The sequence below is a fragment of the Rhinolophus sinicus genome, linkage group LG02, assembly GCF_036562045.2.
Source record: "Rhinolophus sinicus isolate RSC01 linkage group LG02, ASM3656204v1, whole genome shotgun sequence".
Classification (NCBI taxonomy): domain Eukaryota; kingdom Metazoa; phylum Chordata; class Mammalia; order Chiroptera; family Rhinolophidae; genus Rhinolophus; species Rhinolophus sinicus.
The window spans coordinates 200,026,663-200,053,190 of record NC_133752.1 but is presented as its reverse complement, the minus strand read 5'-3'; the positions used below and the strand labels follow the sequence as shown (position 1 = coordinate 200,053,190).

At 56.1% G+C, this 26,528-nt stretch overlaps 1 protein-coding gene across 4 annotated transcripts in view; it reads left to right on the top strand.

The window, feature by feature from the left end:
• Nucleotides 1-26,184, top strand: part of BRD1 (bromodomain containing 1) — a 48,620-nt gene extending 22,436 nt beyond the window's left edge. The window contains exons 4-14 of one of the 4 annotated variants that reach the window (XR_012494203.1): nt 2,156-2,287; nt 2,606-2,734; nt 2,910-3,222; nt 4,779-5,039; nt 13,150-13,457; nt 13,540-13,644; nt 22,292-22,427; nt 22,762-22,889; nt 23,784-23,893; nt 24,103-24,257; nt 25,061-26,184. Coding sequence is in view for 3 of the 4 variants with exons in the window: in XM_074326603.1 (XP_074182704.1) it covers nt 2,156-2,287; nt 2,606-2,734; nt 2,910-3,222; nt 4,779-5,039; nt 13,150-13,644; nt 22,292-22,427; nt 22,762-22,889; nt 23,784-23,893; nt 24,103-24,257; nt 25,061-25,244 (2,043 nt within the window). In the remaining variant the exon portion in view is untranslated. Of the gene's footprint in view, nt 1-2,155; nt 2,288-2,605; nt 2,735-2,909; nt 3,223-4,778; nt 5,040-13,149; nt 13,645-22,291; nt 22,428-22,761; nt 22,890-23,783; nt 23,894-24,102; nt 24,258-25,060 lie in introns of all 4 variants that reach the window. The other 3 variants (XM_074326604.1, XM_074326603.1, XM_074326605.1) reach the window with 3 other exon arrangements.
• The last annotated feature ends 344 nt before the right edge of the window (nt 26,185-26,528 follow it).

Genomic DNA, 26,528 nt, shown 5'->3' with positions numbered 1-26,528 from the left:
GCTGGGTCTTATTTTCGGGGAAACACGGTACAGGATGGTGCCCCATTCTCGGTGCTCTGATCAGAGCCCCCCGAGGCCTTGTGTCATGCAGGGGGAGCCTGCGGGGTCTCTGCTCCCACTCCCCACACAAGAACGCAGGATATGGTGAGGCCAAAAAGGAACACCCACGGAGCCATAGGTAGGGGAGTCATACCACTATATTCTCTCTGGCGGCACTATACTCTCACTGGAGGCTGGATCCACACTGTCCGCAACCAGCCATTCTAACTGCAATCCGCGCTGGCCAGCCCAGCCGCCATCTTCTTGCTAGCCCCCATTCTTTCTCTCTCCTCTCTCCTCCGTAGCCGCAGCAGTTATATTGGCGGCTAATTGGCTAACTGGCTACAGCTGACGGCCATCTACTACCCGAGCCAGCACTCCTCCACGTGAGGCCGAGAGCCTGTAAACTACTTTCTGGGGCTCTGTCCCCACACCTTGTCTAGCTGCGAGCACAGGGTCCCTGGCTGGCTGGGAAGTGCAGGCCCCTTCCTGGGGGGGCCTTTCCCCTCCGTCCTGCTGCTGTTGGCATTGGCCCCTCCTGCACCCACTCCAGGGGCGGGGACCCCATTGCCCCTTGGGATCTCTCGCCAGGTAGTGTCCTGGGACTTGGGTAGATGTGCCGTTCCCTCCCCCACCCCTGGAGCTGGCCTTCCCTGTCCCCTAGCACAGGGGTCTTGGTCCTCACCGTGGGGGGCTCTCGTCGTCTCCCCGACCCCAGCACCCCGTCCTTTCTTTCCAGGTGGGCATACGCTTCGCGTTCGTTGAGTGGAAGTTGGGTCGATTTCAAACGTGGTTTTCTAGAATTCTCTTGAGATAGATTGTGGTACTAGAAATAAGTTCGGCTGTATCCCACTTCATGGCGTCTTCAGGATTAGTTTTCACGCAGGAAATAAAGAAGGAAATAAAGACTGCTCAAGGGCAAGTTCAGAAAACTCAGGCCTTTGGAAGACGTGAGGCCACCTGGTACGTCTTGGTCTTCCTCCAGCTGGGACAGTGAGCACACCGGTCACACGGCACTACGTACAGTCACCCAGTCACCAGGCCAACATCCTGGTGGTTGGTGCTTGATTGCGAACAAATGGACAAGATGGTTTTCAGATGCTCTTGGGGAATTTGCTTTTGTAAACCTATCTTTCTGTGCGTTACAACTGACACTGCTGTTAACTCCTGTTTGATGCCTAGAGTTTTAAAATAACATGAAGTAAGCCTAGTTGTCTGCACCTCGCGGGTGCTGAGGCTGCCTCCCAGTGAGGACGGGAGCAGCATGTGTCCCCATCCCCCCACGCTGTCCCTGGTCCCCTGGGCTGGAGCGCACTCACCTGGTCTCAGTCTCTGCTGTGCCATGTGTGCATTGTCTGCGTGAGGCCTCCAGCTTGAATCCAGGTGGTCCTTCCCCCCACCCCAGCTTGTGTTCAGACAGGGAGTGAGGCAGTGTGGGGGCCAGCCTCCTGGGCACCAGGTTCCAGCTCTGCAGCGTGGGTGGTGTGGGGCCTAGTGGTCCATGCAGAGAAAAGAGGGTCTGACAAGTGTGAGTGTGTGCTGGGAAGTGATGCTGTGTGACTGGCCGAGGCCAGAGGACTGTGTCCCAGGAGTGGGGAAGGAAAGCTGTCTGAGGTGGGACCTTCCCTCGGTCCAGGCAGTCGTGCACGGAAAGTTGGACTAGGATTGTGGCGTCCTGGAGGAGGTGAGGGGTTGTCCCTGAGGTCTTCCTGCACTGCCCGCTGTGCTCGGGCGGAGGGCTTAGCCCTGGCATGTGGATGAGTGGTGCTGTGTTGGTAGCCAGTGGTAGAAGGTGGGCCTGGGAGCAGAGCGGCGAGAGTGGACGGTGAGCACCTCAGGCGTGCGTGAGGACCGCAGGGCCGGGGCAGAGCTTGGGGGCCAGGAAGGGAAGTGTGAGGAAGTGCATGGGGCTGGGCTGTGCCCACGTTCTGTGTCTGGGAGGTGGGAGGCCTGTCCCCGTTTTGTGGGCAAGGTGTGTGGCTGCTCTGGTCGCGGGGCCCCTCGCCCTGGCCTGGGCCCCGGTGCTCTGCACGGCAGAGTCTGTGCCCTGCAGCTGCATGTGCAGCGGCCGTGGGGAGGGCTGGCTCACCGTGAGGCTCTCGATTCACCTTCTCAGAGAGAGAACGACGAGGAGCTTCGAGCCGCCAAGGAGAAGCTGAAGTACTGGCAGCGGTTGCGGCACGACCTGGAGAGGGCGCGGCTGCTGATCGAGCTGCTGCGCAAGCGCGAGAAGCTCAAGCGGGAGCAGGTGTGTCCCCGCGGCGCCTGCAGCTGTGCTCGCGGGTGGGGCCGCTGGGTGGCCGTCTGCCTGGATTGCAGCCTTGCAGAGGGGCGACTGACCTCTTGGAGGAGGCCGGGTGGGGTGCAGTGGAGTGTGGTGTCCCTAGAGGGTCCTGGGTTGGGAAGTGGGGGCCGGGCTGGCACCCGGTGGGAGTTTGGGGTGCCGTGCCAAGGTGCAGTGTGAGGGGTAAGGAGGAGCTTTCGTTGGCCATGGCACGTGTGGTGGTGCTGAGCGCCCGGGAAGCAGAGCAGAAGGTTCCTGAGACTCAGGTGCGCTGTCCCCCAGGTAAAGGTGGAGCAGATGGCACTGGAGCTGCGGCTGACCCCGCTCACGGTGCTGCTGCGCTCCGTCCTCGACCAGCTGCAGGACAAGGACCCGGCCCGCATATTCGCCCAGCCGGTGAGCCTGACGGAGGTGGGTGTGCACTCCGCTGCTCCAGCAGCTCCCTTTATGTGCCCTGGTTCTTTGTGAAATGTGTGTGCGTGTTTGTGTGGGCGCAGGGGTGTGAGGGGTGTGCTGCCTCCACCGTGAGGAAGAGCCCTGTCCTGTCGCTGAGGACCTGTCCCGGCCTGTCCCCTCCGTGACACAGGTGCCGGACTACCTGGACCACATCAAGCAGCCTATGGACTTCGCCACCATGAGGAAGCGGCTGGAAGCTCAGGGCTACAGGAGCCTCCCCGAGTTTGAGGAGGACTTCGACCTCATCGTGGACAACTGCCTGAGGTACAACGCCAAGGACACGGTGTTCTACCGGGCGGCCGTGCGGCTGCGGGACCAAGGCGGCGTCGTCCTAAGGCAGGCCCGGCGCCAGGCGGACAGCATCGGCTTCGAGGAGGCGTCCGGCCTGCACCTGCCCGAGCGGCCCGCTGCCGCCCCGCGGCGGCCTTTCTCCTGGGAGGACGGTAAGCACGGCCGGCCCCGCCCAGTAGGCGGCGGTGCGATGACGGGTGACCGAGGTGTCTCATAGCCTTGTGAAGCGAAGGACAAGAAAGGCGAAATTTGTTTTCGTGACGTACCTGCAATCCAGTACGTCTGCGTACTGTGACTCTAATACGCTGTCAACGTAAAAGTCACCGAGGGTCCTTTCCATTCGCTTTTCTCCGCTGCCTGGTGTATGCGTTATGCGCACAGCACCTCTGTAGACCAGCCACGTTTCATGTGCCCCTTGTGGGTCTGCAGGCCTACCCGCTAGAGCCCAGAAAGCAGTGTTGTTGGGGACTTGTCTCCAGCGTGGGTCGTGGTGACTTCGGGGAAGGCTGTCAGCTGTGTTTGAGGACAGACACAGCCCAGGCTCTCAGATGGGCCTCCCTCCCACCCCCTACTTCTGTTTGCACTCTGCCCGCCTCCTGCTGAGTGAGGGCCCATGCTTCTCACACACGTCACAGCTGCACACATCACAGCTGCTTGCCTGCTTGTCCCGGCGCTTGCAGACGGGCTGCTCTCCCTACACTGTGCTCCAGCCACCTTAGGACTCCCTGCAGTGGGAAGGGGTTTGGGGGTCACGGCCTCTCCATGTTGGGCTTTGCAGAAAATGACCATGCAGGTCGATGAGGTGAATTTCTGCCCTGAGGTTTTTACTTAGGACAGAAGTAAGGATGAGAAGTACTAAGTGATTTATTTCTGCCTTGGTATTCGGGCAGGGACGTGGCTGAGTTGCTGGACCGGGTGTCGTGGTCATCGGTGCCCTTCCTTCCCTCCCACTGAGCCCTCGCGCTCTGTTCAGGGTCCGTGAGGGAGCCGAGGCGTTTCCCTTTGGGGGCTGCAGGTGGCATGAGCTTTGTTTTCGTGAGTGTTTTTGAGCTTGTGTTGTCTGTGAAGTTTTGTTAGAATGATGAGCTGGATTGAAGCCAGGCTGTTACCTGTCAGGCATTCTCATTTATTTCCCTGTGCTGATGTCTTGTTTACTTCATAGAAAAGATAGATGCTTTTAATATCCCGTCTGTTTCTGGAGGAGGTGGTGTCACTGGCCTCTCACAGCGTCTGTTGTTCCCACTTTTGTCTTCAGGGAGCTGTAAGATCAGGTTCTGTCTTAGCTGCCTCTCGCTAACTTACGGTGGTCCACGCTTCATAAAGGGTGGTGTTGCTGAAATTGAAAGTACTAGGGGTTTTTGTAGTAAATATGCCTGAAATTCAGAATGACCTGTGAATCCTGCTGCCCGCTTCTAGTCAGCGACGTGCATCTGGACACTCGCGGTGCGACTAATGCATCAGCGCTGGTGTCAGAGGCTTGGTGACGACAGGGCTTGCTGTGCCCGTGCACCCAGCTGGTTGTGCTTGCTGACACCCACGGGTGAAAAGCACGCTCCCCGGTGGCAGTGGCCTGTCATGGGTTCTGGCACAGCTGGAGGGCCTGTGCCCCTCATCCCCTGGTGACTCAGGGGTGGAGGGCCCCGTGGGTTTTCCTGTCTCAGAAGACAGCTTAACGCTTGGCTGATGTGCGTGTGTTCTTGGCCTTCAGTGGACAGGTTGCTGGACCCGGCCAGCAGGGCCCACATGGGGCTGGAGGAGCAGCTGCGGGAGCTGCTGGACAAGCTGGACCTCACATGCGCCATGAAGTCCAGCGGGTCGAGGAGCAAGCGGGCCAAGCTGCTGAAGAAGGAGATCGCACTCGTGCGGAGCAAGCTGAGCCAGCGGCACAGCCCGGCCCCGGCCGCGGACTCAGGTATTGGAGGCTTGCAAGAGGAAGGTGCTCAGCTGGGGCCGGAGACGGGGGACGAAGGTAAGCACGCGCCTGCCCGGACTCACGCTCACGTGCTCCCACCACGCCTGTCCCACTCGGTGCTATCTGTGCTGCCACTGGCACTTCAATAGCCAGTTATAAGCTTAAGGCACAGATTAAGATGGTTTTCTCAGCCGGGTCCTGCAAAACTACTTGTACAGGATGGTTTCAGTTCTAGGCCGCCCTGCAGAGTGGCTGGGGAGTGGTGGTGGCTGTGTGATGACAGGAGTGACTACCTTTGTTGTTCCGTCGGTGGAGGAGACCGGTTTAATTGTGCGCTGGATTATCAGGTGCAGCTTGGTGAAAGGGCCTTGGGCACCACGCCCACTCCCCTCCCTGATTCTTTGAAGGGTGGGTGGGGATCTGGGCATCTGTCCCTGTGGAACAAACTAGTGCAGCCCCCCAGAGACAGCCCCGACTGGGCAGCATTCTCGCCCTCCTGCTGCACAGCGAGGCAGCAGGGGTGTTTTTATGGACAGGAAATACACAGAGGGGAAGAAACCCATCCACCCAGCAAAAACGATCATACCATATTTCCCCGAAAATAAGACCTAGCATGATTTTTCAGGATGCTTGTAACATAAGCCCTACCCCAAAAATAAGCCCCAGTTAAGATCGTCAGCCAGATGGACGGTTTTAGTATGTCCGTTGCAGCACATGACGGATGTGTTGAATTAAAATAATGTTAACATACAGTTAACTATAAATAATGTCATTGACATTAGTACTTAAATGATAATATAAGTTATAATTATATGTAAATACCCAAGTGGGCGTCTTTGGATGAGAGGTAAGCACCTACGTAAACAGACAAACTCGAGACTTACTGCCGAGTGACCAATCGGAGTAGACACAATGCACGAATAACATGTGCACTTGATAATGAACAGATGTGATTGTGTCTAATATGAATCTTCATAATTCAATACGTCGAGTGTTGTGTCGGACGTACTTAATGCACTCGTGTGAAATAAAGAGACGTTTTCTGAATTTTGGTGCCTGCAGTTTTTCGTCACTTTTCTGTGGACCATCATTCTTAACTGTCATCATTTTTTTGTCACTCCTGTCTCATAAGTCTTCAGTTAACACTTGATTTAATGGTAGATTTAAAGGGAATGATATTTTGACGCCCAGACAAGATGAGTGCAAAAGGAAGAGCTATTCCATCGAATACAGGAAAGGAATCGTGGAGGACTCCCGGGGCAAGAATCTTAAAGCTTTTTGCAAAGAGAAGAAGTTGGATCTCTGAATGGTCCGAAAATGGCGAGCAGAGTACGATAACCTCAGTCAACAGGTGGACGAGGGAAACGCTAAGAAGCACAAGTGTGGATCAGGTCGAAAACCATTATTTCCTGAGCTGGAAGACATCATCTGTGAATGGATTGCTGACAGGAGAGCAGAGGCTTTGGTTGTGCGCAGGGCTGATATGCAAGCATTTGCCCTCGCAATGGCACCACAGTTAGAAATACCCCCAGAAGAATTCAAAGCATCACAACACTGGCTGGATGGCTTCCTTCAGCGATGTGAACTGTCTCTGAGATCGACAGCACTGTTCAAGCTGGAAGATATTGAAGTTATTAAACATGCACTTGCATTCAAGTCCTTTGTTGATGGCATCGACTTTTCTGAATGCCAACTCTCCAACATGATTGCTATGGATGAAACTGCAGTGTTTATGGGCCAAGGATCTCAAATGACAATTGATCAGAGGGGTGCCTCGTCAATCTACATTCCCTCCACGGGTTACGCACGTGCACGTGTTACCTGTACTTTGGCAATTCTTCTGGATGGAAAGAAAGCCCCACCTCCATTCATCACTAAGGGCAGGAAAGATAAGGTTGAACGTGTTTCAGGCATTCATGATCTTAAAACCAAAAAAGCCTGGTGCACACAAGCAGTTATAAGGAAGTGGGTTGATTTAGTGCTGCCACTTGTTTTGCACGGTGGCCAAAGAGGTCTGCTAATCTGGGATTCAGCCAGCACTTACCGCGCTAAAGACACGAAGAACTTCATTGCGGAGAGAAGAACAGATCAAATGATTGCCGCAGGAATGACTGCCTATCTCCAGATTCTTTTTTTTTAAAGATTTTATTGGGGAAGGGGAACAGGACTTTATTGGGGAACAGTGTGTACTTCCAGGACTTTTCCAAGTCAAGTTGTTGTCCTTTCAATCTTAGTTGTGGAGGGCACAGCTCAGCTCCAGGTCCAGTTGCCATTGCTAGTTGCAGGGGGCGCAGCCCACCATCCCCTTTGGGAGTCGAACTGGCAAACCTTGTGGTTGAGAGGATGCGCTCCAACCAACAGCCATTTGGGAGGCAGCTCAGATCAAGGTGCCGTGTTCAATCTTAGTTGCAGTGGGCAGAGCCCACCATCCCTTGCGGGACTCGAGGAATTGAACTGGCAACCTTGTGGTTGAGAGCCCACTGGCCCACGTGAGAATCGAACCGGCAGCCTTCGGAGTTAGGAGCATGGAGCTCTAACCGCCTGAGCCACCGGGCCGGCCCAGACTCTTGATATTGCAATAAACAAGCCATTCAAGCACCATTTGAGCATGGAAATGAATGACTACATTGAAAATAGAATGGAAAGAAATCAGCGTGGGAAACTTTGAAGCCTAGCCTGCAAGAGGTCGTGACTTGGGTGAAGAATTCATGGCATAAAATCACGGACAGCTGTGTTGCCAGTGCACTACGAGCAGGCTACATGGACAAGAAGTGCTCATTTAAGGAGAGCTCTGTTGCTGGACATGAGTGAGAGATTGGGGCCAATGTTCTACAGGAAATGGAGTTGCAAGAAATTCAAGCCGGAATTCGGGATTTGGCGAGTTATGACGATGTTCCGGAAGAAGATGACATGACTGTGTTTGAATAAATGCAGATTTTTGTGTAGATTGTTGTACATGAAAAAAATAAGACGTCCCCCGAAAATAAGCCCTTAATGCGTCTTTTGGAGCACAAATTAATGTAAGACCTGGTCTTATTTTCGGTGAAATACGGTAGGGTCCTGGGTGGGTGGTTACAGGTGGGCCTTGCTCTGGGAGGTGCTCAGCTGGAAACTTAAACTGTGGGAGCAGGTACAACTTGGTATGAGCCTTGCCCCCTCTTTTTCCCCCTCTGCTTTTCTCATTTTATTTTTTTTAAAAGATTTTATTGGGGAAGGACTTTATTGGGGAACAGTGTGTACTTCCAGGCCTTTTTTCCAAGTCAAGTGTTGCCCTTTCAATCTTAGTTGTGGAGGGTGCCGTTCAGCTTCAAGTTGTTGTCCTTTCAGTCTTAGTTGTGGAGGGCGCAGCTCAACTCCAGGTCCAGTTGCCGTTTCTAGTTGCAGGGGGCGCAGCCCACCATCCCTTGTGGGAGTGGAGGAGTTGAACCAGCAACCTTGGGGTTGAGAGCCCACTGGCCCATGTGGGAATCGAACCGGCAGCCTTCAGAGTTAGGAGCATGGAGCTCTAACCGCTTGAGCCACCGGGCTGGCCCCTGCTTTTCTCATTTTAAAGTTGGCACATTTCAGTTACACAAAAAGAAAGTGCCAGAAGACTCCCTCCTTCCCAGCCGATAGCAGTTGGGTTTACAATCTTTCCAAGTGTTTTAAAACTAGACACACTCAGTTGGCTTACTGAGAAAGCCTTTCGCCTGCCTGGGCATGTGTATCAGCTGGCGGGGTCTGTGGTGTCTTGGTCATGACCACGCGGTGTTTTCTTGTGCACTGCAGTCTGCCAGCCCCGCAAGTAAGCATTGGCTGTGAGCGGCAAGTCCCTGAGTGTCACACGGCTTCCGTGGGTCACAGCTCCCATGTCCTGCTGCTTGAGGACTAGAGCCCTGGAGGTTCTTTCTCCCAGAAACATGACCTCCTGTGTGCAGCTGAGTCGTTGGAGCCTCTGCCCCACTCTCCTGGTGACTCGTTAGTTCATGTCACCCCCGCGTGAGGTGCAGCTCTAGAAACTGTCCTTTGGGTGCTGCACATACGTTCGGACCCAGAACACAGTAAAAGCTTCATTTCCCTGGGCCCTTCCCTGACTGGGGGGTTCGCTTCTCAGGAGCGTTTTCTCCCAGGGACCTCTGGCAGCCAACATATCTGGCTGCCCCCCTTTTGTATGTAGTGGGTCCTAGGAGTCCAGGGCGGCCACAGGTTGTCAGGCCTGTTGCACCCCTGGGGGGGAGGGCCCTACGACATTGCAGGGCCTGTCGAGGGGGGGTGTCAGTGTGGGCCCCCCACCATCCTCCCAGCCAGTCCCCTTCCCGCTGCCCGAGCTCTTGCTCTCGCTCTGTCCAGGCTGATCTTTTCTCTTGGAAAACCACTTTTTGTGCGTTATTTGCCCTGAAAAGAGTGAGTTGGGGAGAAGGCTTGTCAACAAGCTGATTCACCATCATTAGAAGAGCTTCTTTGAATACTCACTTTCTCCCAGTCCTGGTCTCACTGCAGAGCCATGTGTGACTTTTCGTGGTCCTTTGGCAAGGATTCCCTCCCCGGCGTCGGGTTCCCATGGGAGGAGCACCTGGCAGCCTCACTTGCCAGGCGGGAGCACCCCAGTTAGGCCCGGTCTCTCTGAAGGCCACCTTTGTTGCTCTGTCACACGGGTCATTTTAAAGGCAGCAACAAAGTGAGATCTGAGAAAAGATGGGCTGGGATCGCTTGTAGACTGTTACGTCCTTGTTAAAAGTGATCAAGTTACAGAAAGGGCTGATGGGAAGGGGGTGGGAGGGGCAAACGGCCTTAAAGTCCATGGGGGGGGTCAGGAAGGGAGGAGCCTCCAGATAGACCTGGGGGTTTGTATCTAATTACCTAAATGTTGGTGAGGACAGCCAAAATCAAGACATCTGTGTCTCTATAGAAATGTGAACTCAGGAGCTTTAGAATGGGGCAGAAACTAAGAATTTTCTAAAAGTAAAGGACCCATAGCTACGATATCACACCTGAATAGTAGTAATTCCTTAATATGAAGAACACAGTCCATCTTAGTTTAACATTTATGTGGTTTCCATTTGAAGAAACTTGAACAGGAAAGGAACGTTAGGGCAGGTGTCAGGCCCACTGAAACACCCTGGTCTGAGGAGGGGAGGCCTTCCGGCCTGGGTCCCCCAGGGCGTTCCTGATTGAGCCCCTGGAGTTGAGGAGACCTGGGTGTGGGCTCAGCAGCAGGCCAGTCTGTCCAACACCACACTCCCCGCAGGCTGGGATTATTGTTGGTGACTGTGGAGCTGGGTGAGGCTCTCAGCTGGAGGTGGAGTCACATAGCAGTGCCTTTTGGCCCCAGAGTTTGTTGTCAGTGCACGGGGCGCAGCGCAGTGAGGAGGGCGGCTTTGGGAGAACCGAGCTGTGGGCTGGCCGGTTTCTGCTTCTGGTTGTTGGGCGTGGCCGTGTGTTGAGCTGGGTCTCGCTGTGTCAGCGCTGAGCTGTCCTGCTTTACCGCGGGGTTGCCGGGTGCTGGGTCCCCCTCTGTGCACGCCCTGCTGCAGCGTGCAAGGACCCTGTCGTGTTGCCAGAGGACTTTGCATGCAATGTGAATTGTACAAACATGCAGCTTCCCCTTTCGGATTTTGGCAGTGGCAGGACAGTCTATACTGGGCGGAAATGGCCGATGCATGACTGGTTTCGCCAAGCTTTTTGTGACTCTGCTGTGGAAATGTTTGTTGGATGTAGTTGGCGATCAGGTGTGCAGTGTTGGAGAACTGTCGTTGCACAGTTCAGGGCGTCTCGGTCCCCCGGAATAGTTGGTTTTAGTCAGGCGTCCCGAGGGTGAAGCCTTGTGGCCGTCGCGTAGACGTGACACGTTTAGTGACACATTCAGTGCGTGGACTGTTGGATGCCACGTCCTGTATTCACAGACGCTGAGACCCCTGTTCAAGTCGCGTAGTCTGTCCTAGAAGTTGAGTGAGTGTGAATTTCTCACGGAATTACGTTGCACGTAGTTGTCGGTGGGCAGTGACTTTCTAAAAGAACCTCCACATGTTTATGTTGACTTCCAGTGAGGCCCCCGCTCGGGGGCTGCGGTGCAGCTGCCAGGCTCACAGGACAGGCGTTCCCTCTGGATGAAGAAACAGGCTGCGTGGGCCTCCCACCCGGTCACCTGAGCGTCTCTGCTCTTGGCCGTGCCGTTGGCGCGCCTGCCCCCTGAACGCCTTGGGAGCCTGGCTGCGAGCTGCCCTGTCGGCGGGCGCGCAGTGACTGCAGAGCAGGGCGCTGGGTGAGCAAACTCAGGCCACCTTTGGCTAGGAGGAGGGGTGTGGGGACGGGGCCCTCTGGTGGGGCCACGTGCGACCTTGGACCGTTGCGTCTGGTGTGGGGCTCATGAGGGAGGAGCCCGTATGTGGGCCAAGTGACAGGCGGGAGAGGAGAGCCTGTGGACCGTGGTGATTGGGGCACCTGGTGGGCTGCTGTCCTCAGGGGTGGCTGAGCGGAGTGGAGTCAGAATGCGAGTGGGGGGCTAGGGATGGCACGTGAGGAGGGGGCAGGCGGAGGCCCCTCAGGCTCCAGTGGGCAGTGCCCATGCTGCCAGGCCCCCTGCCAGGACCGAGGCTGATGTCTGCAGGGAGTGCCGGCTGCACTTCCGGTGTGATGGCTAGGACGGGCCGTGCTGTGGGGGCCCAGGGTGAGGCCCAGGGCGGATAGGAGGCAGGGAGTGAGCCAGGGTGGGCGTGCATGTGTGCACACGTGCGCCTCAGTTGTTAGCAGGAAGCTCCGTGGGCACTGCGGTCCCAGCCTCCCTCTGGTCTGTGTTCCGCCTGTTTTGTACATGCTGTGTCCCGAAATCGGTTGGTGCCCCTTAACGATGGGTGGGAAGGATTTCATCGGCAGCCCACGTGTCGGGCAGCATGGCTGGTGATCCAGCACTTCTACGTGAAGGACGTCACAGTGTCCCCACCGGATACGACTCCTGTGTCTGGCAGCTGCTGCGTGCACTGGGTGGGCGAGTGTCCGTCTAAAAACGGCTTTATGACAGCTTTGTGTTGGGAAGCACTCTCCCTTGGTATCTGAGCCATCTGTGAGGTGCTCTGACAAGTTTCGGGAGCATTTAAAGACCAAGTCACCTTTCAGGCACAGCCGCTGCCACAGCCGGCTGAGGCCCGGGCCTGGCTGTCTCCAGAGATGAGCAGAGCCCACCTCACCGTCCCAGCTCTGGCTCTGGGCGGATGTGGGCCCGCTAGTTGTGTAGCTTTTCATTTTCAGAGTGAATTGGGTCCAAGTGTTAACCTCACATCTTTCAAGTGGTTTAATAAGATGAAAACTACCTAGTGATAGTAAATGCTAGTTAGGCTCATTTAATGGTCCTCTCGGCTGTAGCTCTCGGTCCTGTAGTCTCAGGCAAGTAGTCTTGCCCAGAAAGATACCGCGTGCTCACTGGCGGGTGACCTCGCTCGGTCAGGCCAGGCGCTGTCCCTCCAGACCGGCCTCCAGCGCTCAGGCTGAGGCCCCACACCGTGTGGTTTTCAGACTACTCGTTTTTAAGCAAATTTTTGAAAGCCTTTTTTTAAGAGGTTAAAATATTCTTCCAAAGATTGTTCTTATTTTTAAAGTCAGGTTAAAAAAAGAGCTTACATTGTAGCATTTCAGAATGAAGTGTGGAAGTCAGTTTACTTCCCCGACAGTGGTCACAGCCCTTCCTGCGGCCTGCCCTCTCTGGCATCGCCTTGGGAGACCCTGGTCAGAAATGAGGTGTGAGTGTGTTTGCCTTTGTGTGCTGACCTCTGGCCCAGGTCAGCACTGTGTGGGGACGCAGGGCTAGACGCTTAGTTATGTGCAATATTTTTTTCTTCCTCAAGGTAAGTGAACTGTTGATTGAGAAATTGTCATGAACTCGAATGATGTATTTAATGTTGGCATATGTGAAATAATGTTTCACAGTTATTTGCAGAGAGGAGCGGTATACCGCTGGGCACCTGGACCCAGAGCACCAGGGCACCTCAGTCTGGGGTTAGGGACACACACACAGTGTGACCTGTGGGCCCCAAGCCCCAGCCGCTGCGGCCCCCACTGCAAGCAGACAGTTATTGTGATGCTTTGTTTCCTTAATTGAATTAGTATTTTGGTGGACTTCACATTTATAGTAAGTTTTATAATAGATTTTATAATTATCAGTTTTCAAAAATCACTTTATTTATAATTTTTTCAGGAGATAAATCTCCCCCTAAACTTGAACCATCAGATGCATTACCTCTTCCTTCAAACTCGGAGCCTAATTCAGAACCACCAACCCTCAGACCAGTAGAACTCAACCCAGAGCAGAGTAAACTATTCAAAAGAGTCACATTTGGTAATGAGTCACATAGCGCTCGCGCTCAGAGCGCACTGGTAATCGGACACCCTGCACAGCCCACCCGCGCCCGCACGGGCGACGCGCCGGCGGCGGCCTCCGCGGGGGCGGAGCCTTCGAGCGATGTAAACAGACGCACCTCTGTTCTCTTCTGCAAATCGAAAAGTGTAAGCCCCCCAAAGTCTGCCAAGAACACTGAAACCCAGCCAACTTCTCCTCAGCTAGGGACCAAAACCTTTTTGTCTGTAGTCCTTCCGAGGTTGGAGACTCTTCTGCAGCCAAGAAAAAGGTCGCGGAGCACCTGCGGAGACTCCGAGGTGGAGGAGGGGTCCCCCGGAAAGCGCCTGGACACAGGTAAATGCTACGCTTGCGCGCCTTCTCTTCGCCTGCAGGGGCTGGCGCGGTCGCTGGGCCGCCACCCGTTGTCTTTTGGCAGCGCATTGTCGGCCGTTCTCTTACTTTCCAGATGAGAAGGCGGGCAGTGCAGTTCCTCTTTGCAAAGCCCGAAATTGTAGGTCTGAGGGGCGCCATTGCGGGTGGCCTGGCCGGGTGGTCCTGCTCGTCCTTCCCTCTGAGTTTTCACACCAACAGGGGCTTCAGAGTATGATGGTCATTTTGCGCGTGCTGTGCGTGCAGGTAAACAGGGCATGTGAGAGGCAGGAGCGTCGGGTGACACTGTGGGGCGTGCGGGGCATCCCTTTCCGAGAAGTGTGTGGGCGCTGGGCCCTGGGAAACGGTCCTGTGCTTGGGGCGCGGGCCACACTGCCCAGTCGACTGAAGACCTTTCTGGTGTTTTCTCACTGTTTTGTGCGGCTGTTACATACACGGTGGATTACCGTTTCCCGCTAAAGAAACACTCGAACATGTCGCTTTTACCAGTAAGCTTTTATGGCTGCAGTTAATGTCCTTGGCTGAGAAGTTCCTGAAGTACCTTCCGCCATCCGCGTTCATGGGCTCCCACTGCGCCTGGTTTTCACCGTGCCGACCAAAGCCCAGGACTGTTTGTGTTGGTGACACTAGCAGGGCTGTTTGTCATTGCGTGTGGCTCAGCACTGGCTATACCTCTGGGATGCTGGGTTCCGTCTCCGACTCCCCCGGAGTTATGTTTGAACGTGTCTGTCCTGCCGGTTCTTGTCTTGGGCCAAAGCCTGTCTTGTGTTTCTTTGGCTTGTGTTTCTTACTGGTGCCTCTGTTCTGTCTGCACAAGGAGAAGTGTGCTGGCCTCTTCTAGCTGCCCTGGTTGTCGGGGCGGTTCTCATCTCAGCCATGAGGACGTGCGGCTGGGTGGCAGCAAGCCGGTCCCAGTCCTGGGACCCTGCCAGGGCAGGGTCAGGTGGCCGGTGTAGGGCCTCTGCTGCCCGCCCCGTCCATCGGGGGGCTGGTGTCCGTGTGGAGGTGGTTCCAGGGTCTACACTCAGCCCATTCCTCCACTTCACCAAGCAGTTCAAGTGCATTTTCTTTGCTGCCAGTGATTCCTTGTAATTTCATTTTAACCTGTGCGAAACTTTTGCACGTGATTAATTTTACAGAAATTTTCCACCTCTGTCCTTTTGTTTCGATCGACTGATGTCAAGTTGGAGTTCTTTAATAATTTGCTAAAGCCAGTTTTGTGTCTTTGTAATGCAGAGCTTCCTCAGTGTCGGGGGTTCAGGTGAAGATGGAGGTGGGCTTAGTTCAGGGCTTCGGCACTCCCTTCCCTGCACTGCGGCCTTTCTGAGCCCGATTCAGTGGGACTTGTTTTCTGCGTGTTGTAACGCGTCCTCACGGTTAGCAGTGGGCGGAAGGTCCCAGTGCACTGTGTTGTGGGCACCAGGGCGGTTCTGCTCCCTGGTCTGGGGCGCCCACCCATGCCAGAGCCTCCGACCGCCCTGTCTGCAGCACGTGTCACCTACCTGTGGGCCTCCAGCCATCGGTGAGGTTCCACCTACCTGGCGGTCGTGGCTTTCAGGGGCCCCTTGCACTCACCAGACGTCCCTTGTAGAAAGTGATGCGGCTGTCCTCCCGCTCTTGGCGTCGGTGCACAGGGTTTGCAGGCTGCGGTGGCGCGTCTTGGAGGCGAGCTGCGCAGGCCTGGGGCGCGGACGCACCTGGAGCCACGCATGCGCCGTGACCCGGACTGCAACGCAGGTCCTGGCTTTCTTATTCCTGAGTGGCAGTAGAGTCAGCGGGTGGCCCTGGGGCCTCGCACTGCTGCGCTGCCCGCAGCCTTAGTAGCGCTTGGGCAGAGCGCCAGGCGGCCGACGTTGCCCCCGCGCCCGTTTCTGGCTTCGCCCCGAGCCTGCGGCTGTGCGCGCCGGGACCTCTCGCTCCCAGCTGCAGCCTCCGCGGTCTGAGGACGGGAAGTACTCTGAGCTCCCGGGCGCCCCGGACGCTCCGGCCGTGCTGTTGCTTCGCAGGGGCTGCCTGGCACCCCGCCACGTGTCCAGGCATGCGGCCTCTGAGGCCTGCCCCCGGGCCAGGCGGGCGCTGCTGCGCGGCCCTGCTCCTCCGGCTGTAAGGTCTCGCGGAGCCGCACTGTCCCCTGGAACCTTCTCCTGTGACCGCTAATCTGTTTTCAGCGATGAACAGTCAGGCCGGAGCTTCTGCACTTTTGTCTCCCCTCTGGCCACCCTGCCGCGTGGTCCCTGTCCACCTGCGGGGCCTGAGTGGTGGACAGAGGGAGCCCTGTGTCCTTGCTGGTCTGTGGCCGCCTCAGTCACACTAAGCCACCTTTTCGCTGTTTTCCAGGCTCTCCTTGTAACTAACACATCGGTAGTCACTCTTGGACCCTGATCTTTTTCTCTCAGCTTGGGTGGGAGCTCTGCTGAACGGCATTTTTTGGGGGCTCAGGGACCACTGCCCCTGCTTTTTACATAGTTCCTTCCGAGGACAGAGCATTAGCTCAGCCATTTTCTAAACAGCAGTGTGTGGAGGAGACCTTTACCCCAGTAGTCAGAGCTAGACGTCCCAGAAGGAACCATGGGACCCGCCTCTGCCCTCCTGGTGGATGGACAGACAGCCTCCTGTGTCCATGGACTACTCATAGGGACAGGTTCTGACCCCACCGCTGCCAGGCACAGAATTGGGCCTGAAGTGATGGGGGTTCTGGAAGGAACTCGGCTCACTCCCCGCGCCGGCCTGGACAACTGGTGCAAACACTGAGCTCTCCCTCCGCTTTTCACATCTGCATCCTGGCCTCTGCCTGGCCTCCCTTCCTTCACTTCTCCCCTTCATCTCCTGGTCGTCCCTGTGGGTCATGGGGCAGGGCAGCCCTGTCCGTGGTCACGGCGCCAGCGCCTGCAGCCAGGAGCGGAAGCCTTGCCCGTGGGCAGTGCGGCCTCCGTCTGCCTCCTTGCAGCTTGTCTTCCTGGAGCTGGTCTCGACTGCGGCTCAAGCAGCGTGGTTGGGGTCTTATTTGTTGTGTTTTTATTGAAACGTTGAAAAACAAAATGCAATTCTGTTGCCAATAGTAAAAATAAAAATGTGTAAACAGAGTAACAGGTACACCCACCACTCCCAGAGGCAGAGTGCAGTATGGTGGTGGGTCGCCGTGCCCGCCTGTCCCTGAAGCTGGTTCCATCACACCCTGTTCAGGGCGAGCACTTATGTGCACACTGCGTGGCCCCACGTGGATGGCAGTGAGCGCAGCCTCTTGCTGGGCTGCCATCCAGAAGGTTCTTCAAGTCCCTGGGAGGGCATGGCGGGTGCAGACCTTGGCTGCCACACCTGTGGGAGCACCGGGGGCTTCTCTCCGCCAGGCAGTGCGGGCTGTTGAGACTGAAAGGCCAGCCTGGGCGAGCCCCTGCTGATGGGCCGTGTCATCTGCACGAGGCCCAGGTGTGACCTGGAGGGGGGCTGGGCTGGGTCACGTCTCAGCAGAGGGGGGGTGTGCATGTGGCTCCTGAGAAGTGTTGGCACGCCATGACAGAGCGCCTGGGGGACGCAGCTTCTGTGTCGGAGAGCTGCGCCCTTTTCCTGAGAGCCGCCGCCTCTTCCTAGCGCATCGGCTACTCTCGGCGTCTGTACAGCACCTCGTGATGGAATAGTTGCGGAAAGGACGCTTTGCGGGGTACAGGGCTCTGGTGCTGGCGGTCGCCTGCTGTTTGTGGTGGCCCACAGGCCCATCTCTGCCAACCTCCAGAACCTGCCCCACCGAGTGTCATTTCATGTCCTTGCAGGGTCTCCAAGGTGGCTTGGTGGGCTCCCTGCGCTGCAACTGGCAGGAAGGGTTTGCACAGGTGCCCCCCCGCCTGCCAGCACTGAGGAGGGTCACGCCTGAGGGCTGGGTGGCCCCTCAGCTCTGCTGTGGTGGGGCCCTATTTTGGCCACAGCAGCCTCGGCAACAGGGCGTGTCTGCGGTGCCACTTAGCAGGTGCTCAGCGACATTTCACGGGTAACACATGAGAAACTGTGTAAGTGCATATCTGTCACTCTGGCTGTGTGTGTTTTCTAACTTGGTCCGTAGATGGAAAGGAGATGTGATCATTCTGTCATTTCTCAGATTGAGGCTTCCCCACATCTGATCTTTTCTCCTTAGTGTCACCTGGTTGGTGGTGTCCCCAAGCGCATTGTCGCCTAGTGGGTGTCATGAGTGTGGCCGTATCCTGTGTTCTGGTGCCGGGTCTCCTTTGTCCCAGACGCCACTCTGCTCAGGCACCTCCCTCAGTCACCCGTCACCAGGTGGCTCTGGTGGGTGCCGCTTGCCCTTCCTCTCAGTATCCTCAGCGGGTACCACCTGCCGGAGGGTCCAGTTGTAGACGCTGACCCCGCTCCGTCCCTCGCTCCAGCTCTGCCCAGGTGCTTCTGTGTACCTGTCCCAGGTGGCGGGACTCACCTACCGCTTTTCAGAGCCTCGTCACCGAGGCCCAGCCGGCTCCTGCTGTGCCTGGAAAGGCGTACAGGCAGCTCCTTTGCAAGGAGGAGCAAAGACAGGACCCGGAGGTGTGTGGCGAGGCCGTCGCGAACCGCTGCGCCTCAACTCCGTGTCGAGTCTGTATGGAGTGGCTTCGTGACTGCATGTCCTTGTCACCCACACTCTTGCCACAGGGTGTGTCCACCTGGCTGGCTTATGTCCGGGGCTTCCCCTGAGGACACAGGTGGTAGCCTCGTGGCCTCGCTGGTGCTGTGCCCGGGTGTGCGCCTGCGTGACTGTGGCCCCTTCTCTCAGACCCTGATCCTGTATCATGGGCTCCGTCCATCCATCTGCCCGTCTGTCTGGGTTGGGCGAGCTGTCTCTGACTTGCCTGACTCAGAGTTGGGTGTCGTTCTGCTCTTGGGGATCCCAGTTTGCAAGGACAAAGCCTCCTGCGCCCTCCTGAGAACTGTTGCCCTGGGGACCCTGGGTGTTGGCCTGTCCCTTTGCTCCTTCTGCTTCCCCAGCTGCTGGAGAGTGGGGCTGGAGTTGGTTCTTTAGTCCAGGGGACAATGGGACACCAGCGTTTTCACCATGGTTTGGTAGATGTTTACAGAGGTCCAGGTCATGAAATGAGTGTAACACCCCCGCTGTCTGGGGTTGTTGCTTATAAATATGAGTTCTAAGATTAAAAACACCAACTTTTCTTAAAGCCAGTGGTGTTGAGTCCAACAGAAGTGGAGCGAGACGTCTCATGAATTTACTTGCGGAAAACATGTGGCTTTGGTCTGTTCAGGGAGCAGCAAAACCCCGTTTAGTTTCTGCATTTTTACTTCTTAGCTGCCATCAAGGTTTATTCATCTCCCTCATTTAAAAGTAAGTTATACTCGCTGAGAAAATACAGAAAGGTAATAGGGATATGCCTCGGGTATCGTGGGCTCAGTTCCAGACCACCGCAGTAAAGCAAGTCCCGCATGTTTCGGTTTCCCAGTGCATACAAGTGTTACGGTGACACTCCGCTGTCGTCTGTGAAGCGCGTAGTAGCATTGTGTCTAAAGAAACGCTACACACCTTAATGAAGAGAGACTCTGCTGCTAAAAATATGAGAACCGTGATGTGAGCCTCCGCGAGTTGAGGCTCCGTCGTCTTGTTAGGGGAGGGTTGGCCTCGGTGCGGGAGGCTGCTGGCTGGTCGGGGTGGCTGCTGAAGGCTGGGGGGTCATGGTGGTTGCTTAAACTAAGACACCTGTGAAGTCTGCCGCATCGACGGAGCCTTCCTTTCGCCACCAGTGGGTGACAGCGTTTTACCCACAGCACAGCTTGTATAGACACGAGTCGGTCCTTCCTCTCAGACCCTGCCACCCTGCACTGCTGTCTCAGCTAAGTGATGTCGTGTTCTGAGTCCTTGGTTGCCATGTCAGCAACCTTCCCAGCAGCTTCACCAGGAGTAGGGTCCATCTCAGAATGGAATCGCTCTGCCCATCCGTAAGAAGCAGCTCCTCTGTCCAGGTTCGCTCATGAGATGGCAGCAGTTCAGTCCCTTTCAGGCCGCCGCCCAGTTCTGGTTCTCTGCCGTTTCCACCGTGTCTGCAGTGACTACCTCCACTGGAGTCGTGAACCCCTCAGAGTCACCATGGGGGTCGGAATCCACTTCTTCAAGCTCCTGCTCATGTTTTGACCTCTTCCCATGAGTCGCGAGTGTTCGTAATGGCACCCAGAATGGTGACTCCTTTCCAGGAGATTTTCAGTTAACTTTGCTTAGATCCGTGAGGAATCATGTCCATGGCAGCTGTGGCTTTATGGAATGTCTGTCTTAAATAATAGGACCTGAAAATCACAACTGCTCCCGGATCCATGGGCTGCAGCGTGGATGCCGTGTTAGCGGGCCTGGCAGCACTCACCTCATGTCCGCCGCCCCAGGGCTCATGGGTAACCAGGTGCATCGTCACTGAGCAGCCATAGTTTGAAAGGAACCTTTCCTTCTGAGCAGTAGGTCTCAACTGTACACTAAACATACTCGGTGACCTGTGCTGTAAACAGATGTGCTGCTATCCGGGCTTTGTGGTTCCATTTACAGGGCACAGGCAGAGTCCATTTAGATAATTCCTAAGGGCCCTGGGACTTTCAGAACAGGAAGTGAGCACTGGCTTCAACTTAACGTCACCCGCTGCGTGAGCCCCTAGCAGGAGAGTCGGCCTGTCCTCTGAAGCTTGGAACCCAGGCACGGACTCGCCTCCCCAGCTATGAAAGTCCCAGGTGGCACCTTCTTCCGATATTGGGCTGTTGACCTGCATTGAAAACCTGTTGTTTAGTGCAACCACCTTCATGAATTCTCTTACTTGACCTTCTGGATAGCTTGGTACTTCATCTCACATGGTTGATGTTATGGAGACGGCTTCTCGCCTTAAATCTTAATGAACGAACCTCTGCCAGCTACAAACTTTTCTTCTGCAGCCTCCTCACCTGTCAGCCTTCACAGAACTGAAGCGAATTCGGGCCTTGCTCTGGATGAGGCTTTGGCTAAGGGAACGTGGTGGCTGGTTTGAACTTCTACCCAGACTCCTAAAACCTTCTCCATGTCAGCAATAGGCTGTCTCGCTTTCTTAGCACTCATGTGTTCACTAGGGTAGTTGTTAATTTCCTTCAAGAACTTTGTGTTCTCAGCTTGGCTCTTTGGCCTAGCATTCACCTATCTCGGCTTTCGGCTTTCTGCGTGCCTTCCTCACCGAGTTTAGTCATTTCCAGCTTTTGACTTAAAGTGAGAGTCTTACAACTTCATGTGAACACGCAGAGACCATTGTAGGGTTATTCACTGGTCTCCTTCCCATATTGTTGTGTCTCAGGGAACAGGGAGGATGAGGGAGACGGGGGAACGGCTGGTCGGTGGGGCAGTCAGAACACACAACACTTATCCATTAAGTTCACCGTCTTACATGGGCCGGTGTGTGGCACCTCGAGCAATTACAGTAGTAACACCCAGAATCACTGACACTTAACGATACAATAATGAAAAGGTTTGAAATATTGTGAGAATTACCAGAATGCGACACAGACACAGAATGATCACAGGCTGCTGGGGGAAGGGTGCAGTAGGTGGACGCAGGGTTGCCACAAACCTTACAAACCTTCAGTTTGGGAAAAATGCAGTTTCTGTGGAGTGGCACACGGTGTGCCTGGAAAGCAGATGAAAGAGCCCCGCAGTCTGGTCACCCACTTCAAAAAAATGGGAAAGAAGGGTTTTAATTTTTAAACATTTGGAATGGGATTCGTTTTGGGGCAAAAATATACGTACACAGCTCCAGCTGTCGTACTGGCAGGAGCCAGGCTGGGCCCATGGCAGTGGACACGGGCTGCGCTCACCGCTGCGAGTGGGGTGTCTGCACCCTGTTTCCTGCAGTCCTGATGTTGGTGGGAGGGACTCTGGAGAGCGTGCCTTCTCTGTTGATGGGCACGAAGTCAGGCTCTTGTGGAGGAGATTTGCCTTGACTAAGGCACTCGTCAGACAGATGACGTGGTGGCGTTTCGCTGGGCTGCTGGCCGCTCTGAGTGCAGTGGGCCGAGCCCACGGCTCCTCCCCACGGGCTTCGTGCCGAGGGGCCCACACGCCGCGGGACGCGGTGTGTCGGTGTCTCGGTGCTTCTGTTTGAAAGCGTTTCACGGTGTCTTTGAGGTTGTCGTCAATACTTTGCTTTTGAAAGGTTTTTCTGACACAGACTTTCTGTGCCCACTTGAGTCCCCACTGCATGCAGTCACTCTTGGTGGTGCCTGTCCTTAGCGAGGTGGCTCCACCCGCCCTGGGCGGGCCTCCTGCTGACGTGGCTCGTCCCTGGCGTGGCCCGGAGGGACAGCTGTGTGGAACCCACCCACCGGGGACTCTGACTGGTACCCTTTGTTTGCCCTTGTGGAGCCTCCTGAACATTTTGTCCTTTTTCAGACGAGCGTTGTCTTTACCCTGGTGTTCCCTGAACTCGCTTGATTTGAACTTTCTGTAATTCTGTTCCGCACGTGTTTGTGTGGCCCCTATGTCATCGGCCCTGTGCTGGGTGCTGAGGTTGGGGTATAGAAACCGAGGTGCCCTCTGACTGTGCCCACGGGCCCCAGCGCGCACACCTGGTGCAGAGAGGACCGTCACTATGGCCAGCGACCTCAGGAGCTTGTGTGTCTTTTGCAGGTCTCACCAATGGCTTTGGGGGTGTAAGCAGCGAGCAGGAGCTGGATGGCGCCCCAGGCCGGAAGGCCACCCCCCGGCGTCGCTGTGTCTCCGAGTCCAGTATCTGCTCCATCAGCAGCCCTCTCTGTGACACCAGGTGGGCGCCCGCCCGTCCCCCCACTGGCCTTCGGCACCCCCGGGCCAGGGTGCACTCTGACCTTGGGGTACTTTCCATGGCCCATGTTGATCGGTTTTGTAGAATTTAACTGGAAATGGGAAACAACTACATGAAAACGAATAACAGCTTTTGAATGTGTAGTTGGTTTACACTTTCCCCCCAAAGTCTTGCCTTCACTGGCATGGTGGCGAGCAGAGGGCAGGCCACTCTGTGCCCAGGGCCCCGCATCCACGGGCTTGTGGGGCACGGCTGCTCCCGCAGGTGGAGCGGTGGGGACGGGCTACTTCTGACCACTGCGCTTTTCCCCCTGAAGCTTTAGTGCTCCCAAGTGCGGCCGCGGCAAGCCTGCCCTGGTGCGCAGGCACACGCTGGAGGACCGCAGCGAGCTCATCTCCTGCATCGAGAGCGGGAACTACGCCAAGGCGGCCCGGATCGCGGCTGGTGAGTCCCGCTCAGGCCACTGCCTCCGGCCCTGCCCCGGCCCAGACATCTAGAAGGCGTCATGCCGTTCCCTGGGTGCCCATGGTGGAGGCTGCAGCTGCCTCTTCTCCCTCAGGAGCGAGGCGGGTGTCGGGGCAGACAAGCCTGCAGGCGGGGTCCTTGCAGCCACTGCTGGGTCCGTGGGGGAGTGATGGTTCTGTCTGCAGCTGTCGTGTCTTGGGGGACAGTCTGTTCCACGTAGTTTCTGGGTGCCAGACACAGGAGGCTGCCCGACGTTTGTTTAGGCTCAGCTGTGATTTGCAGGCAAACCGGACAGCAGGGCTGCTGGCATCCATAGGAGGCTGGGGGTCAGGTGGGGGCCGAGGCCAGGAGAGAGGCAGCCATGGAGGGCTCGGAGTGGGTGATACCCTTGGCTACGTGCAGAGTGGCCTGGGGACTGGTGGGCGCTCGGTCACCAGGACTTGGTGGGCTAAAAGTAGAGTTGGGAAAGGCCCCCTGGGGGGTGGGTGTGGGGCGGGGGTGGGGGCAGAACAGCTGGCACTTTGGAGTGAGCCATGGCAGCGGTTTTGAATTTGGGGTGTCGGTTGCAGAGATGCACTGGGGGCCCCTCCTTGGAGGTTGGCATGGGGGGGCTGAGCAGGGGAGAGATGTTGGGGACCTGGCAGTCAGAGGTTCTTGAGCTGGGAGGGGCGAGAGGGTACCCGGCCCTCAGATGCACTCGGGCCAGGGGCAGGCACAGGCGCACTAGTGACCCTCCTGATGCCACGGGGTCCTGATGCCATGGGGCTTTGTGTGGGGACGACTCCCGCCAGCTGGGGTGGCCTTGAGCGTCGCCGTGGTGGGCGCTGTGCCGTCCTGCTGATGACTCTCGTGTGTCCGTTCCTCTCCCCGCAGAAGTGGGTCAGAACAGCATGTGGATTTCGGCTGATGCTGCGGCCTCTGTCCTGGAGCCCCTGAGAGTGGTCTGGGCCAAGTGCAGCGGCTACCCTTCGTACCCAGCCTTGGTGAGCCCGGGTGCTGCTCCCCCGCCGAATGGGAGGGGCCAGGCCGTGTGCCCCCAGGTCCAGAGCTGTGGGCACCTGCCCAAGGCCTGCGTGCGGGGTGTTGGGGTGGGTGGGGCTCCTTCAAGGCCACCTCACGCTGGGGCCCAGGACTCCCTCGGGGGCGCAGTGCGAGCATTCAGGTGTGTGACCCACGCGTCGTCTCCTGGCAGATTATCGACCCGAAGATGCCACGTGTGCCTGGCCACCACAATGGGGTCACCATCCCAGCGCCGCCACTGGACGTGCTGAAGGTGGGCGAGCACATGCAGACCAAGGCCGACGAGAAGCTGTTCCTCGTCTTGTTCTTCGACAACAAGAGGAGCTGGTGAGTGTCGGCCGCGCGGTCCCCTGGCCTGTCACCGGTGCCTGCACCTGCCGTCGGGAGCAGGAATGCGGCCTGGAGTTCTGGGGATGTGCGCACAGCCAGGCCCGCGGGACGGGACGAGCGCTGAGCTGTGCCAGCCAGGCCCCGGGTCGCGTCTCTTAGGTGTGTGGGGCCCCGTGGTCCTCACTGGCCTCCGATGGCCCCAGGCCCTGCTGGAGTTGGGGAGCCCGCCCCCCAGCACTTGCCAGTGCCGAGCGCTGGAGCTCAGGGCTGCAGGCGGTCCCAGCACAAGTCCTGCACCTCAGAACTGCAGCCCGTCTGTGCCCGAGGTGTGTGGTGTGCGGGGCCCACGCGCCCGTTGGGTGCTTGTGGAGCCAGCCATGTGGGGCGGCCGCATGGGCACCCGCCAGCACGGGCACGTGCAGCTGGGTTGGGTTTGTGCATTGCACTGTGTGGCCCTTGGCGGCCACATAAGAAACGCGTGGGAGGCTGGTGGGGCCTCCAGGACGCAGTGGCCCCTTGAGAGTCGTTGTGGAGGAGAGGAGGTGACAGCCTGGTTTTCATGCCTCCCTGAGCCCCCGGCCCCCGAATGTGGGCAGGAGAGCTGGGCTGCGCTCCCCGCCCCGCGGCCCCCAGGATGACCAGGGCCGCCTTAGCTGCCTGGGGGTCTCCCAAGGCGCCCCGGTTCCACCCTGGACCCCTAGTCACTCAGTGGGTTCTGAGGCGTCTTAGCTCGCGTGTGAAGCATGTGGGAGTCCCTGAGCAGGCACGTCTCACCGTCCCCACCTTTCTCCTCCCAATAGGCAGTGGCTCCCTAAGTCCAAGATGGTTCCCCTTGGCGTTGACGAGACGATAGACAAGCTGAAGATGATGGAGGGACGGAACTCGAGCATCCGCAAGGCCGTCAGGGTCGCCTTCGACCGCGCCATGAGCCACCTGAGCCGCGTGCATGGCGAGCCGGCCAGCGACCTTAGTGACATCGACTGAGCCCCGCAGGCGGCCTGTGCGTGTGGCTACGCTGTACATGTCTGTATTTTCAGCACCTAACTTATTCTGGTTTCAGGCGCGGTTCTCTTAATTCTTTGCCCCAGGTTGGGGAGGTTTTGTTTCCAAGTTTCTACGAAACCCTCCCCGCCGGGGCGCTCTGGATGGCGGTGCGTCCTCCAGACACGACTGTGTCCCTCACAGGTCACACCCGAGGGTGCTGCTTGCGTCACTTTCTTTGATCCGTAGCTTTTTTTTAAAAGACTTTTGAATGTTTAATAATTTTGTAAATCAGACTCTTTACACAGAGTACCACTTATTTAATAAGACGGGATGTAAATTTACAATGACAAATGTGTATTTTAAGAAAGAAAATGACATTATTTTGAATGGTACTTTGTGGAAAGAGGTGGAGAATAAATTTATGCCGTTTGCATCGCCTGCAAATCACCAAAAACACTCCGCCCCCCGGAAGCCGGTGGGCGTGCCCTCGGGTGTTGCTGTCCTGTCCCGGCCACCGGCTGCCTACGGGGTGCCTGTCAGCGGGTTATTTATTGTAGAAAGTGTATCCACTTGCTTTATAATGAAAAATAAATTTGAAAAAGTATATTGATATGCATTTTTATACAGGCACATAAAAGTTCCACTTGCTTTGGGAGCGGGGTATGTTGGTTGTGTAAATGACTCTGGCTGTGTGTTCTTTGATTTTGTAACTTGTCATCTTTTGTTTACAACAGGGGCTTTTCTGTAACTTGTTTTAATTTAGAACTTTGGTAGCAATAGAAACTTTGGATACGTTTTTGTATGGTACATGTGATGTATATAGAATTAGTACTTTATTTTTATTTTTAAGAGGTAAAGCATTATGTTAGGGGAAAAGGTAGGGCGGGTTTCCAAAATTGCATTTTTTATATTAAAAAATAAAGTCAAGATTTGGACGGTGTGGCCATTTCATTCCTGCATCACTAGAACGCTGGTCGGGTGGGCAGCCTGGGGGCTGGTGAGGGCCAGGGTCCCCGCCGGCTCGATTCGCCAGCTTGAGTCACATGACACACCTTCATCTGAAAATTGTCATGGGATGGCATTATTTATTATTTTACCTAATCATATTTTTATTTTAAAGTGGTAGTTTGAAATTTTTAATTGTTTTTTCTTTTCAGTCTCCATTGTAACATCTCCACAGAAACTTGAAAATAAAATGTCTTCCTTTGATAGTTTTGTCCTGTGTCTGACGGACGCTTTCTCTCTGCTTTGGTCTCCCGGGACCACTGACCCTCTCTGCAGGCG